General features: G+C 37.1%; 1 protein-coding gene across 1 annotated transcript in view; it reads left to right on the top strand.

Moving 5' to 3' along the window:
• arl15a (ADP-ribosylation factor-like 15a) overlaps positions 1–15,323 on the top strand; it is a 130,656-nt gene extending 115,333 nt beyond the window's left edge. The window contains exon 5 of the mRNA XM_065267151.2: positions 14,817–15,323. Coding sequence (XP_065123223.2) covers positions 14,817–14,966 — 150 coding nt within the window. The 3' untranslated portion in view covers positions 14,967–15,323. The remainder of the gene's footprint in view (positions 1–14,816) is intronic.
• Positions 15,324–15,660: the final 337 nt, after the last annotated feature.

Below are 15,660 nucleotides of genomic sequence, written 5' to 3'. Positions count from 1 at the left end.
ACGCTATAAGAAACATTGCACTAAAGGGAAACATAAAGGAATCAGACTTCGACAGAACACCGGATCCATAAAAATCACGGTTTAATGCTAAGACACTTCACAACCCTACTGCGGAGCATTCACTTTCTGCAACCAGTTTGGCTCCGCCCACAAAAAACGTCATCTCTGTTTGCAAACACGAAATTGGTCTATTAGGACTGTAACGATTAATCGTGCAAATGCGCGTTTTCTCAATGACTGAATTTTAATGAATTACGGTGAAATCCAGGCACACCCCAAAGTCAGGGGGCGCTCTCATGCAGAAACTCTCTTTGTGCCACAGAAAAAGTAGCATTACAAACGTTATTCAAGGAAATGTCCACAGGAATATTTATATCGCTGTTCTTCAGATTGTTTCAGGTATTTTCATGATAACAAAGAATATTTTGAATGATTTTGTTTAACGTGTGTTTCTTTTTTAAATGCATGTTATAAACGACTCCGACACATAATGATTTTAGATTGATAAGGACTTCCTACTGGACAAATGCCATAGTACATGCACAAGCTGTGCATGAAACACAGAATTACAGCCTTGCGATTCAGAATCGAATTTAATGGGACACACGATTAATCGTTACAGCCCTACGCAGTATGTACTAAAACCTACCAGAAACACCTCAATACGTGTCTGCTCTCAAGTATATAACAGACTTTATATAACTAATGTTTGGATAACATTATAAAACTGATAACATCGGTTAAAAATAATGCCTATTGTGGTGGATGTAGACCATTCCAAAGATGTAAACAACACTGGTCCAGAAACACTTCCTGTTTCAGTTTGTGACTGTTTTTTATTTTATTTTACATATATCATTATCTTTAAGGTGTTTCTTTGACTTTTTGATTCAGTTCTATATGTTCTGTTGGTTGTATTTTATCCCAACGTTTATCTAGTGTTAAAAAACTGAAACAGGAAGTGTTTCTGGACCAGTGTTGTTTACATCTTTTGAAATGGTCTATAGTTAACCTTCTAACATCAGTCAATCTGGAATGACTTATTGCGAAAGGAAAAAAAATGTTTCAGTCGCATATTATCGGTTAATGGAAACGTCGTCATTTCGCAATAGTTTTCGTTAACATTTAGAAAGTAATGCCATACGTGGCAAAGCAAAGACCATATGTGGCACACTGCAACAAGTCCGTTTGTGTGGCCGTCGTCCCAAAAAGAAGCCTCTTCTGAAGCTGGCTCACAAGAAAGCCCACAAACAGTTTGATGATGACAACCTGTCCAAGAGCATAAATTACTGGAACCAAGTCCTGTGGTCTGATAGGACAAAACTCAAACATAAACTTGTTTGGCTCAAATGGTATCCAGCATGTGTTGACTGCCATGCAAACCGAACCGAATCAAGCAAACTGATTGAGATGCACCCATGGGGGTTGGCTCTTGGTATCATGCTAGCTTCATGCTAAATCATTGTAGCTTTATGATAGCTTTATGTTTAATCGAGATAGCTTCTCTATTCTACTATTTAGTTACTATTTTAGTTTTCATTTGTTTACCATGGAAAAAAGTACTATTTATTTACCATTTTTAGATTTGACACAGGTTATAGTTGGAAATAGGTTTAGTGTTTCAAACACAGGTCCAACATCTTGAGCTAGTGCTCTCATGCAAGTGGTTTAAATCTGGTTTGGGACTTTATTGATTGCCGAAAATACTTAAAATATTTGAAGAGCTCAGATGCGAAACCCTCTAAGTGCGTCTGACATGTTTTCTTTTAAATGAGCATTTTTATTTTACTCTAAATAGAATCTGCCAACCAACCGGTCTTTCTGAATGGCCTGAGGCCGGGATTAAGCAGATTTCAAGCAAAAGTATTTAATGAACGTATATTATTTTCCAAGAGCATTCGGATAATATCATTATCTAATTTTTGACAGAGGTGGCTTTTGGAGGCTTTTGCATCTGAGCTCCTCATTTTTCCCCAAGGTTGAGAGTTGTCTCTGCTTCTTTTCTTAACATTTTCTTATGTCTTGTCTTCTGCAAAACATTTCCATGCTTTAATGACTTAAAGCTATATCGTAAGGTGTGTGTGGCATCCTTCTGGAGGTATAGCATTGCTTCCTACAGATCTTAAGATCTGATATATAGCTTTGTTATTCTTCTTTTTGGGAGGGGGTTCTGCCAGTCATCCTTTTGTCAACCTTTTGTCATATTTGGTTACTGGTCAGGCCACCTCTGGGTTAAGACTTATCATAAGAGGGCACTCGGCAAGCTGTGTGGGCATCTCGCCTTGCTGTTCCCACACGTCTCTGTCGGACACGAATGAACCTTGACCCCCTTGGTCCTCATCGTGGCGGGAAGAGACTCCATTCAGTCAACAGTTTCTATTCAGCGCCACGCCTGTATTTAAAAGCCGTGCTCACATTGTGGTCAATGTCTCTCCATTGTCCAGCCAGCAGGCGAGGTCAGAAGACTGGCTGCTTCAGGGTACGGCAAGACTTCCGAAAGCCCATTCACATCTGACCTGACCCCCAGTTCACTGCTGAGTCATGGGGATCAAAGCTGGGAATCTGGTCTCTCTCCCAGATTTTCTTTAGGTTATTTTCTGTTTGAAGAGCAACCAAAGTGACAAATTATATTCTTAAGAGAAGCATTTGTTTCTGTTGGGCATGGGAGTGTTTAAATGCAAATGCATTTTTTTGTGAGGTTGAATAGTTTAAGGTTTCAATAGGCATTACTGTGGCTGTTTTGTATACTGCTAAATGCCTGAAATAGACTGTGTTACAGAAGAAGGCTAAGGAGGATATTGGTGATAACTTCACTGGCTGCTTGTGAGGTATAACTAAATTAAATCACCTCTTTTAGGGACGCATTGATGGCTTGAGGGCTAATTCAGACCTGGGTAGCAGATATTTATAAATGTGAACCAATCTGTTGAAACCCATAAAATCATTATGTAAAGAACATTCTGTAAAATATAAGTTTAGTAGTTTTAATATTGACTGAGTACGATCATGTCAAAGATTAAAATCAATGTGAAATCAGTGACTATATAAAACTTTGATACTCATAATCTCAAATTTAGATTATTAGCCTTTAGCCTGTATTTCACAGACAGGGTGACAAATGTAAATTTTTGAGGTATTATACACAAATAATAATTTAAACATAGTCCACACAGGGGAAAAACTTTTGTTTATTTTTTACTTTTTGAAACGTCAAAAGATAAAAAACCTATAACATAGAATACATATAGCTTTGCCCCCAAACTTATTCCATGCTCTATACCCATGGACTTCATTTATCGCCCACCCCCAGTCACTCTGTGTTTCCTTCACCCCTCTTTTTTTTTGCTTTGTCATGCCTAAGTTGTTGTCTACAGTGAGGTGAGGACATGCAAAACAAAATCACCCCCCCCCCCCCCAAAAAAAAAAAAATGCAAGTAAGCACGGATTTCAGATTGGGGTCCCAAATCACTAAGTACAGGAAAAGGGTGGGGGCCGCTTTTGAGAGGGTCTCTTTTATTCTCTGCATACTGTGTGTGTTGAGAGGCACTCTGCTGTTCACCTCTCTTGTGGTTCACCTGTCAGAGCTGGGAAAGTAAAACTGGTGGCCCAAAAAAGGGAATAGGAGACTCTGGGTGGGAGGTGTTTTACTCCCCTGACAGGACCCCCGAGCCCCGCTGTGTGGTCTGCTGTGCCACCAGACCTCCTCCAACCTCTGAGGGAGAGGGCTGGTTTGTGGATGCTGCATGCACATTGATTCTGGATGTGATGGTTTAGGGAGGCTGCCAGCTCGCCTATTCAAACCACTCAATCCAGATGTTAGCTCTTGGGGAGCTTTCCCCAGTCCTTAATGAATTGAATTACTGTAAATCTGTAGTAAGTCCAGACAGAGTCATGCCCTTTGTTTCCTATCTGGGTGTTGGTGCTGGGGTTGTCGGCAGCACAGGGGTTGAGGCCCAGTCATTGACCCTGCCAATTACTTACTAATCGAGTCTAGAGTTTCCGTTTATATACACAGAACATGTCTCCCCAGGATTATTTCACTTTTATAACAGTTTAGTTGTGGTGGTAGCACATTGCATTCAAGCAGATGTCAATCATTTTAAAAGAACAGTTTGCTTTACATTAGTTTCACAATGTAGTGATTAAAGTCTTTGTTTTACATAGGGCACCTACACTTTCCTGGTTGCATCAATGCAAGTTTCCCACAGTGGCCTCTCCTATATGTTTGAAGCAAGGTGAATCTGTTAGTTCACTAAAACCTCAAGCAGTGGCTTTGGTGGCCATTCGATCCCACTGACAATAAAGCAGAAAAGATAAATAAAAACATTAGGTTGTACAAATTAAGAAAGAGCGGTCAAGCTTTTCTCTGTCCAAGTGGGAATATATCAGAGACATCTTTAATATGCATTTGTAGTTCCTGCCTATATGGAAAGTACATTATCACAGTCCCTGGGTTTTAAGTGCAATAGCATTGTTCTGAAGGTTTGGAAAGGACCACGGTAAGTGTCCCTGTGCCGTGTGGATTTATGATGCTCAGGAGGACGCCTCTGATCTGGCACTGGTCAGTTGGCTTTTAGAAAAGAGTGAGGGGAGAATCGGTCTCCTTTGAACTTTTTGACAAGGCTGTGCTTTTTGGGAATCTGCTCTCCCGTCTGAGCATCACAAGACAGTAAATCTCCATCCAGGACAGCACAGTGCTGCTTAAAGTCTTCATTTGTTGCCCAGCGAGACCCTGGCAGTGTTCCAATGCAGCTTCTGGGTTTATTGATCTTGGCAAGGCCTTCCTGCTCTACTCTTACTGGGATTTTGGGACCTACCTATAGGCATCCCACCAAATGTTTTAAAGCTCTGTCTAAATTTACATACTTTCAGTATGTTCTGTATTTGATGGAGGGCCTTCTTCTCATATATATAAAAAAATGAACATTATTAAAGTGCGTTCTTGGATATGCATGTTTATGAAAGAACTTGATTTCCAGACAGTCTTTGCCGTGTGTCCCCTGCATTCTACCATGAATGTAATTAACTTGGTAGTACACAACTTTCTTTTGTTTACCTACCTACTGCACTGCATACTGTATTCCAACCCATTCTCACTCCCTAGGCGTCAAAATCTCAAGCATGTTGAAACGCCTTCAGCGTCAGTATAAAGACACGAAGGGGTGCTCCTATGCATCACTATATCAGCGAAATGTGAACTCCGTTGCTTTCATGCTAATCCCTAAGCTTCGTTTATAGACGAAAGGGCATCCCGGAAGGTGATGCCGTCATGTTATGCAACGTCATATGCAACGATCGGCAGGATCATGCCGCTTCTGGACGTTAACTACTCAATTTTTGTTCCAAACTTTTTACCATTGTCGCTTGGGGTTGGGGTTAGAATGACTTTCTGTTACATAAAATTACATCCTAACCCAAACCCAACCACAAGCGACAATGGTTTAAAAATCAGAACACAAAAAGTATAAACCAATACTTAAACTGACATCCAAACCCAAATTCTAACCCCAACCCCAAGCGACAATGGTTTAAAAACAGGAAATAAATTGAGTAGTTACCGTCCAGAAGCGGCATGATCCTGCTGATCATCGCATACGTTGACGTCGCATAACGTGATGGCTTCACCTTCCTGGATGCTCTTTCGTCTAGATCTGACACTGAGGGAATAGAGTTCCCATTTCTTCGATATAGTGACGCATAGGGGCACCCTTCGCGTCTTCATACTGACGCTGAAGCCGTTTGAACATGCTTCAGATTATAACGCCTTGGGGAGTGAGTGTGTTGCGTATTCAGATACTCATTTGACATAACTTTTTTACATACTAAAAAGTACAGAAAAACTTGATTTTAAAGATTAAGTGATATGCTATGAGTTTGTCACCACAAAATAAGACACCCATAGTGGTTGCAGCAGACAGATTTGAGGTGTACGTTCCATTCCCAACAGGTATAAACCCGATTTTTTCAGTGGGACCTGATCATTTAAGCCAGATCTTATTATCAGATGTAAACTGGACCTGATCTGATGTGCAGACCGTTGCTTGTATTTGGCTCATTGTAAAGTTCAAAGTAAACAGAAAGGTAGATTTCAACCACATTCCACATGACTTTTAGCACAGAGCATTAACAAGACTCCTTTGAAAGTACGCTTATGTGCGTGTAACTGTTTCTTATTTGTAAGCAGGATGTAAAAGCTTTTTAAGACTCAGTGTATTAGTTACTTAAGACACCCACAAGCCATGTGTAAAAAGTGGGCCAGTTTGTATACAATCTGCTGTATTATAAAGTGTTGTCGTTCTTGCATGTTAACCTTGAATAAAATGTCCTCACAATATACCTAAGAATAGGAGGGCCACCTCTGAGTTTCAGGTATTTGTTTCTTTTTAAATGCATCCAAAGCATTAGATATTGTCTGTAAGTGATATTTTGTGGGGCCTTTTTGAAAGACTTGCCAAGTACATAACTGCAGGCTCTTTAGACATTGAAAAAAACAAGCGAGACCGGCTCAATTTCATGGTAAGTGCATCTGGCGATATCTAGACATTTCTTTCAAGTGTGTTCTCCACAGCTGACTGATATCTTCAGGGGAAAACTTGTCATCCAGAGTAATTGGCTTTTTCTGATATCTGAGCACGCCCTTATCCGCCCAAGGTGATCCCTAGTAATGTTCTTCAGTAGGGACTTTCTGTCTAGTGTAACAATCAGGGAGTGCTGTCTAACCGCACAGATGTAATACAAACACTTCTGTTCGGGGACAGTTATTCAGTTATACTTATAATGGCGCTTCAGTGAATTTGAGAAACTGATACACAGTGTATATAAACGTTTTTCAAACACAAACTAAATATTTGAACTGAACATAAGAATCAAGCAGATTTTTTTTGTTGACATATCAATTATTTTTACATGAAAACGTGTGAACAGATTTTCATTTTGCTCTTGCAGTTTTGTGTCCCCAATCATTTAATTCTAATCACACAGCTTAACATATGAACCCATTTATGTTCATTTAACGCTGGTGCTATGAAATGGTCTAGTGGCTGTTTGCTTGGGCAAGTAACCAGAGAGTTTCGCGGTCTGCAAACCCACATGGAATTTATCCATTGCGCCCAAGAGAACGACTTGTAACCTGAATTGCCTTGGTAAAGCCCCAACCTCAAAAATTGATATGGAAAGACATTCATATTTGCAAATGACAGTTATATGTATATAACGGTAGGAATGTAGTACACATATGCATTCCAGAGCATATGGGGCTCCCCCTGTCTAGGTAGCAACATGGGGAATTAGTAGCCAAATTAGTTCGGCTTCTGGCCATAGGCTCATTTGTACAACCCAGCCACCCCATTCAGCTCATGCCATGTCTGGCCCCCTTCAGACAGCCAATCAAAGCTCTGCTTTTACATGACCACGGATTGTGTCATATCATCCTACAGATGGGACAGGAAGTTCAAGCTTATCTGATAAATGTGTATGCCTTTCAACTAAAATTAAATAAACATTACTCATTTCACTGTTGTGTTAAACACTGTTGTGTTTCTCCACACCTGCAAAACAACCACCGACCCTTGAACCTTTAAATTGGTTATTCTATTCTATTCTATTCTATTCTATTCTATTCTATTCTATTCTATTCTATTCTATTCTATTCTATTCTATTCTATTCTCTAACAAGAACTAAAATCAAACAATACTCATTCTGCATTTATTAATCTTAGTGTATGTTAATTTCACCATTTACAATACGTTTGCAATAATAATTTGCAATTGTTAACATTTTAATGCACAGTGACTACCGTGAACAATTGTATTGGCATTATCTAACAATTAAAAAGATTAATAATACTGAGATTGAAAATTATGTTTTTCATTGTCAGTTTATATTAGCTAATGATTTTACTTATGCTAACAAACATTTATTTTGTTTAATCACCTACACCCTCAGACACATGACAAATTACTGTTTGTAAAATTATCTGGCTGTAGAGACAACAAGCCATTGATAATGGTTATGGTTGTCGTTCTCTCATAAAACACTTTCTGACCATCTGTCTTAAATCCTCTTTGCTGTATGAACAATGTATCTCTGTCAATGTATCTTTATCAGTGTATCTGTAATGTATCTTTGTGTGAATGGGAACGAAAGCCACTGGGATGGCTATAGTTGATTTTATCACAGTTTTATAATATCATTAGGCATTTTGTATTAAGTTCTGCAGCAGTAGCTTTTGGTGTTGATGGTCATCTTAAATATCATAAACAAACATCTCCTTAAATATCAGACAAAATTGCCAAAAATGGTCACTGGGCACAGTACCCTTTAAAAAGATCCTAATATGTACCGTTTAGGTACTTTACAAATATGTTTGGTACTAGTAAATACCTCTGAGGTACTAATATGTACTTGTCAGTACCATTATGCACCTCTAAGATATATGGAATGATTTTATGCAAACAAAAATGTAAATGACAGAAAAAAATCACAAATCAGATATATTTCATTAATTTACTTAAAATAGCATCTTATTTCAATAAAATTAATCACAGCCATTTTTAAATTCATACTTAACAACAGGAGTGCAATGTTGCAGTGCTATTGTTTCAAGATTGTGGTCCCAGTCAATTGAAAACTGTAATGGATGACCCAGTGAACATCCGAACAACCAACTGCCACCTTCCTACAAGCCTTACCATGGCCAAGTTGTCACAGGGAATTGATTTTTGCTCAGCAATGTGCTGTCAGTTCAGTTCGGTGCAGTCATTTTGGAGTAATTACAAGACCCTCATAATTCATTTTGTTGCACTGGAGTCCAGCAGGGTGCAAACATGACTTTTTTGTTTTTTAAACACTGTTAGAAAATGTGGTCAAAATAAATATGAAGAGTTTGGTTCCAAAACGTGAGTTACTGAAAAAAATGAGTTACTGCCAGAATCAGTATATGAGGTCAGTAATAAAAAGTAAATTCTTAATTTTACGCAAAATCCAATATCCGCCGTGTTATTCTGTCATCTTTTCTCCCTTTTTCCCAAAATGCAATAAACACCACTCCCCCTTTTCTACAGAATGCCATAAATCCACTCCACAGATTACAGCGCACCATTCCACGCAATGTAAACAAACAATGGCGGCGCGTTGAGTACACGGAATCCTAGTTTTCCTCATCTACTTTGTACTTCGTGATCAACAAACAAACAAAAACAAAATAATACTTTAATAGCATTGATAAACCTGTGATGGTTTTCTGTGACGGGAAAGACACATAAGCCATCAACATCTAATAATTTACGCAAGAGGCACTCGGGAGACGGGTGCTTGTTTGCCCGGGCCGACAGCATCAAGTTTCTGTCATGATAACACATTGACCCCAGGGGATCTTATGAAAAACATTCCATAATTTTACTCAAAGTCAACGAAAATCGAGCAGGACCAAAAAATTTTATTTTTTTATTTTAAAATGTTAAGTGACGACGTCAAGTATAACCGCAGCAATGACAGTGTTCTTAATATGACACTAGTAAGTGTTTTGATTAATGACATTAATGTTTATATTTTTAATTAGTGTGTACAACTAGTCAACTAAATGAATATAACATGGCAAAGATAAATGCACATTTATATAGGCGATTGATTCAATAGATTTATAGCATTTTGAATAAAAACTTGTCATGGATTTATTGCATTTTGTGTCTGTTTTTATAATAAATCTTTGAAAATCAAGTTATGGATTTGAATTTTTTATGTTTTATAACCTAAAGATGCTATGTGAAAGTTTGTAACAGAAAATAGTGGTTTTCATCTTATCACTTTCTTGGTATAGAAAACACGTTTTTACCAAAATTTGTCAAAATGGATTTATTGCGTTTTGGAACCAAACTCTTCATATGTACCTCAGCTGTCACTGGTGCAGTACACTTTTAAAAAAAAGTCCTATTATGGACCATTAGTAGGAGAGAGGGGTAAGTTGTCACACTGTTCATAACAACATTAGAGGCTCAAAAATTAAATAGCTACTTTGTGACGACTTCTATAGTCAACATTGTGTTTACATGTGGTCAAGATTGCTCTGATCTGATGTTGGCACAATTTTCTTATTTTTTGGCTTAAAAAGTAAAAAATTTACACTTTATATTTTATGCAATATAACTTCGTTATGTATGAATGTTTATTATTTTGCACAAAATAGAGGAGACAATAACATGTCTTTTGATACTTTAGCTGATGTGCTGTGTTGAGCTAACCCTGAGATTTCGCCAACAATAGCACACATGTCAGTTGTCTAAAGTTGTCTAAATGACTTTGGGGCAATTCGTCACATGCTTTTTACACTGGAAATAGTTAACCCTGGGTTTACAGGGTTATCTGTTTCATGTTTCACACTGTTCGTACTCAAGAGATAACTGGGTATTCATAAGAGATAACCCTGGGTATTCATAATCTGACATTTAACACTGTGCATTCCTAAACCCATAGGTCAGGTGTCTGAAACCCTGATCATACACATGTAATTATCAAGAACCCTGAACACCTTTTGGCATCATAACATTCTAACCCTGCTTCGTTGTACACGCGTTTGGCACCGCAATGCCGGGTTAACCCCACAAAAGCAGGGCTAGCAGGGTTTAACCTGGGTTAATTTCAGGGATAACCCCGCTTCTAGATTACAAGAATGAAACGATCCTTAACCTAGGGTAAAAGCAGGGTTTAGAACGACGATAACCCAGGGTTAGGCGCAGTGTGAAAAGCCCTAAAATTAATATTTCCAGTTCTTGTTTGAATTTAAAAATTAAAATAATAATCAATAATTAAGTTGTGTTGTTCTTTTTAGATAATCGAGTGTGACAACGTACCCGCCAATGGGGCAAATTGTCACAAGCGAACATCAACAGTCTAGGATATGAAAATGTAATGAATACAACATATGTGGCCAAGACTTCCTTCTTTCAGTTGGTATGAGATTTATACCATTGTGATTTATGGTGCTCAGTAAATGTTAGACAGTGTGAAAAGTGTGAAAACTTACCCCGCTCTCACCGACAGATATACACTTATATGTTCTTTTGAGATACTAATATGTACCTAAAGGTTCAAAGCTGTACTGTTTGAAAGGGTACTGCCCCAGTGACAGCTGGGGTATATATTTTGACAATTGTTTATTGACAGTGTACTAATATTTGCTATATAGAGAAAACTACACCAAGAAAGCCTTACAACCTCCTCTGCCACACCACCAGTCATTTTATAGTATTTATTCATTAGATAGAAAGACAAGATTGTGCATCCATTGTCAACAAAAGTCAACATTGCACCTCTTTGCACTGTTGTTTGTGACCTAGATGAAACACCAGAGAGGTTTTTCTTGCAAGTAGTGTATTCTCCAGAAGAGGGGGCCTGTCTCAGACAGACAGACAGACTGGCAAGCCAGAAGGCAGAATGTCTCATTGCAAGCCTGGCGCAGCTCCTTTTACAAGACGGATTTGTTAACACTGTTTGGGTCGGTCAGGCCCCAGGGCTAACGCCCGCTGAAGTGACCTAATCTGTCATTAAACTCCTGTTACACTATGATCGAGCCACAGCTCAATGCCCCCTAAAGACACGGCAGGAGGAAACGAGGCACGATCCTTTGGCGGTAAAGAAACAGCAGACACTAATAAATCCCAGCATGGCACCGTAAGATGCCTGCACTCCACTGCAAAAAAAAAACGAATCTGATTCTTTTTGTTTTCTTAATGCGCTTTGGCCAAAATTACAAGTAGATGTTGAAACATATTTTTGTAAATTATTTTATTGAATGTTTAGCAGCGAGTGTCAGTCAGAAATGATATACATAGTTTCATCTGTTTTGTAGCAACAGATCCTTTGGTCTGGATGTTATCAGGTTTATAGACTGTACCGTATCTCTTTGTCTGTGCCGTTATCACTGAACACCTTGCAGATTATCTCATTTGGTTAGAGATATGATTCTTTATTTCTTTTGTTTTGAGAAAGGTAATTTGTGGATGATAGATGAATATCTCTGACTGTGTACAAATTGTCTGTCTGGATACCATGGATTCATGTCTCATCGCATGCTATCTATCAGGAAAAAATAACTCAATGCAATGTTTTTCCATTTGTTGCCTGAGTGACTCAATTATCTGTGGATCAAAGTATGTTTAACTACAGTACAGTATTGTCTGATGTAACTATAATTGTCATTTTGGTCACATGCAAACCATGTTTTTCAAAATGAGAGGTTCTTATCATCACAGATGACTCAAAATTTACATGCAAAATACAAATATCCCTGATACTCTGATTACAAACATAGATGTATTGTGTCTGTAGAGCTAAAGTGCACGATATTCAGTTTATAGATGGTTCTGATCTGCTGGCATAATAATGAAGTGCTGACAAAGCTTTGACATATGATCTTCTGTAATCGGCCATTACTAACAGGTTTGAGAAAGCCAAGTACATACTGTATTATCGAAATGTGCATTATTCCCTGCCGTACATTGACCTCACATTACAGAGCCCAGACTTTAACATAAGTCTGCTGTTCAGCGAGGAACATTTTGACCTAATAAGCAGATATGAACCTTTTAACTTCATATTAATACATGAAATTTAATTCATCAAATTTGTTGTCTATATTTTATTAATAAACCAATGATTTACAATTAATCACATATATAAATGAAGAGATCAGAAGCTGCTAAGTGTTACCAGAAAATGATATTAACCGAATGCTCTCTTCACGTATTATACATTTATAAAATAAATTATCTTCAAATTGACGAAATCACTGCCTCAGGCCATTCAGAAATACTGCTTTGTTGTCAGAATCCACCAAACACCACAACGATTTTTCAGCAAAGTCCTCTAATGCACAGGAACTGATGGCGCGTGTACAGTACATCAAGCTGCAAGAGTTTTTTTTACCCGATTAAAGGAGGTTTACTGAAAATATGAGGATATTGGCTGAATTTTTGCAACATTCACCTTTATTCAAAAAGGACAGTGCTTGACCGGAGACTTTATTATAAGTGGAGATTTTTGCATGTACAGTCTGGTCCATAAATTTTTGGACACCAACACCACATATGGCAAAAAAAATTAATTTGTCTAACCAAAAATATATTTTAAATATAATCTAAATACATTTTGTAGAAAGTAATGCTCAGTTGAATACATTTTTGAACATATATTTCAAAATGTTTTTTAAAGGCAAGCAAATACATTTCTAATAAAAAAAAAAATATATATATAGTTTTTCATATATGCTAAATACAAGTTAATTTGATAAAAGTATATTTTTGAAGTTGAAACTATATTTAATTGTAACCTTTTAAAACTGTTAACAAAGTCAATGCAACATGAATATTATATATATTTCCTTGGATTGAAATATATTGGAGGGTCAAATATATTTTTTAATGCTTTAAAATGTATTTATTTTAAAATATATATCAAAATATACAAAAATGGCCAAAAAATATATGGGTCAAAAAATATTTTTGTAAACATATTCCAAAATATATTTTAGCAAATATATTTTTGTCCATTTGTGTATATTTAAAATATATTATAAAATATATTTGTTTGCCGTATAGGACAATTTTTATAGTTTTGGCTCTGTTTTGGCTCTCACGTGAAAGGTTTAGGAATGCGTACTCTTCAGTCTGTGTATAACCTGATTTCAAGGTGCCAAATGTTTTTGGACAAATTAATGTAATCATGAATAAAATGTTCATTTTTTTAACATTTTGTTGAGAATCCTTTGAATACAATCACTGCCTGAGGTCTTCTTGAGGTCTTTCTACCTTTAGTTTTGTCTTTAGCAAGTAAAATGCATGTTCAATCGTGTAAATATCAGAAGTTTGACTTTTGCAGAATGTCATACTTTTTTACCTTTAAAACCTCCTGATTTGGTTGGTTTGGGGTAATTGTACATCTGGACTGTGAAATGGAATCCAGTGAACTGTACTGCATTTTTCTGAATCTAGGCAGACATTTAATCCACACTTCAGAATTCATTCGGGGTCTTCAATCAGATCATCAATAAACACCAGTGATGCAGTGCCATGTTCATGCCATCATATTGCCTCCAACATGTTTTACAGATCATGTTGTATGCTTTTGGATCAAGAGTCTTCGTCATACTTTTTCTTCCTGTCATTTTGGTACAGGTTGGGAAATGGCCCAGAACTGGTTTGGCTTTTTTAGATTGTCCTTATAGGAAATTGTAATCTGGCTTTCCTATTTTTGCGCTTTATGAATGGTTTAAGTCTTTTCTTCATTGCATACTTTGCCAATGACATGCCTCCCTCCTTGAGTGTTCATCACTTGACTGGATGTTTTTTTCTTGGAAAGGATCCTGCATTTATCCACTGCTGTTGTCTTCCTTGAATGTTCAGGTCTTTTTAATTGTTGCTGAGCTCTCCAGTGCATTCTTTTTTGGGGGGGGCGGGGGGGGCGGGGGGGGGGGGGGTGGTATACTAATGAAATGACTAATGTGACATTTGTGAAAATAAGGCATTTTAATTACTGACCATAAACTCTTTCATTTGCAATAAAAATGTATTTACTGAACCTAAACATAAGAGCCTGATAAAAACGAGTTTACAATAAAACATGCCAGACACACTTAGCGGCCTTTGCATTTAAGCTCTTCAAATATTTTCTGAAAATGCAAATTAATTACGCAGATTATTAGGATTTATTAGTCATATAATAATTCATAAGAAATTATACAGATTATGGAGTATTGTTTTACAAGATGAAAATTTAGTGTCATATTTAGAAAACATCCGTAATTAAATATTTTGTTTTTCAGATACAGAAGTACTTCGAATTGCAACCCCTGGCACGTGGGAGGAGATGGATTCTTACCGGCAGCACAACAAACAACATGGAGGCAGTGAAGGAGAGTTTCAGTCAACTCATCTGCCTTTTGGAAGAGGAGGTGCAACCTAGCAGGATATGATTCAATCAAACTTCAAAGTGGAAAGTGGGTTTGAAGTGTTGTTTGCTAGAAGAATCTTTTGGACCTTTCGCACGTAGATGTTTTATAACCCACTGGAGACATAGATGCGTGTTTTGATGGTTTGGCAGACATATTTGTTAACCTTAGGTTAAGGTCCACACATATTCTGCTTTGGTAGGAGGTAAACCAATGTCCTTTAATGATGTCATTTTTTACCATTATTTGCAAAAGTAATAAGCTATTTGAGAAGCTATAATGTTGTTTTTATGAATATGATGTATATACGTTGTTTTTATATGAATTAGTTTATATCTTATGAGCTTATCAATTTGTAACAATCATGAAAATTGAATAACATCTAAGAAATAAAAAAATTACAGGTGAATATAGTCAATCACAAGGTATAAATTGCTTTCCATTATGACATTTATTGGTCTGCGAACCTTGCTATGAATATTAAACTATTTCTTAAATTGATCAAATCTTGTAATCTCTCTACCCACATTTATTTTTTTTAGTTGATAAATCGTAGTTATGCAATTAGAAAGTTTTCCAAAGCAACATTTTGAGTTTTATTATACTGCTTATTACTATTTCCAGATTATGTTATTAATTTGGTTTGAAAAGACGACACACCCCTTTGCTTGGCACCGCATAAGCTGTTTCAAGTTCAGGCTGGAATACAAACTCTATC

Source organism: Paramisgurnus dabryanus, chromosome 5 (assembly GCF_030506205.2).
Source record: "Paramisgurnus dabryanus chromosome 5, PD_genome_1.1, whole genome shotgun sequence".
Classification (NCBI taxonomy): domain Eukaryota; kingdom Metazoa; phylum Chordata; class Actinopteri; order Cypriniformes; family Cobitidae; genus Paramisgurnus; species Paramisgurnus dabryanus.
This window is presented reverse-complemented; position numbering and strand designations above follow the sequence as displayed.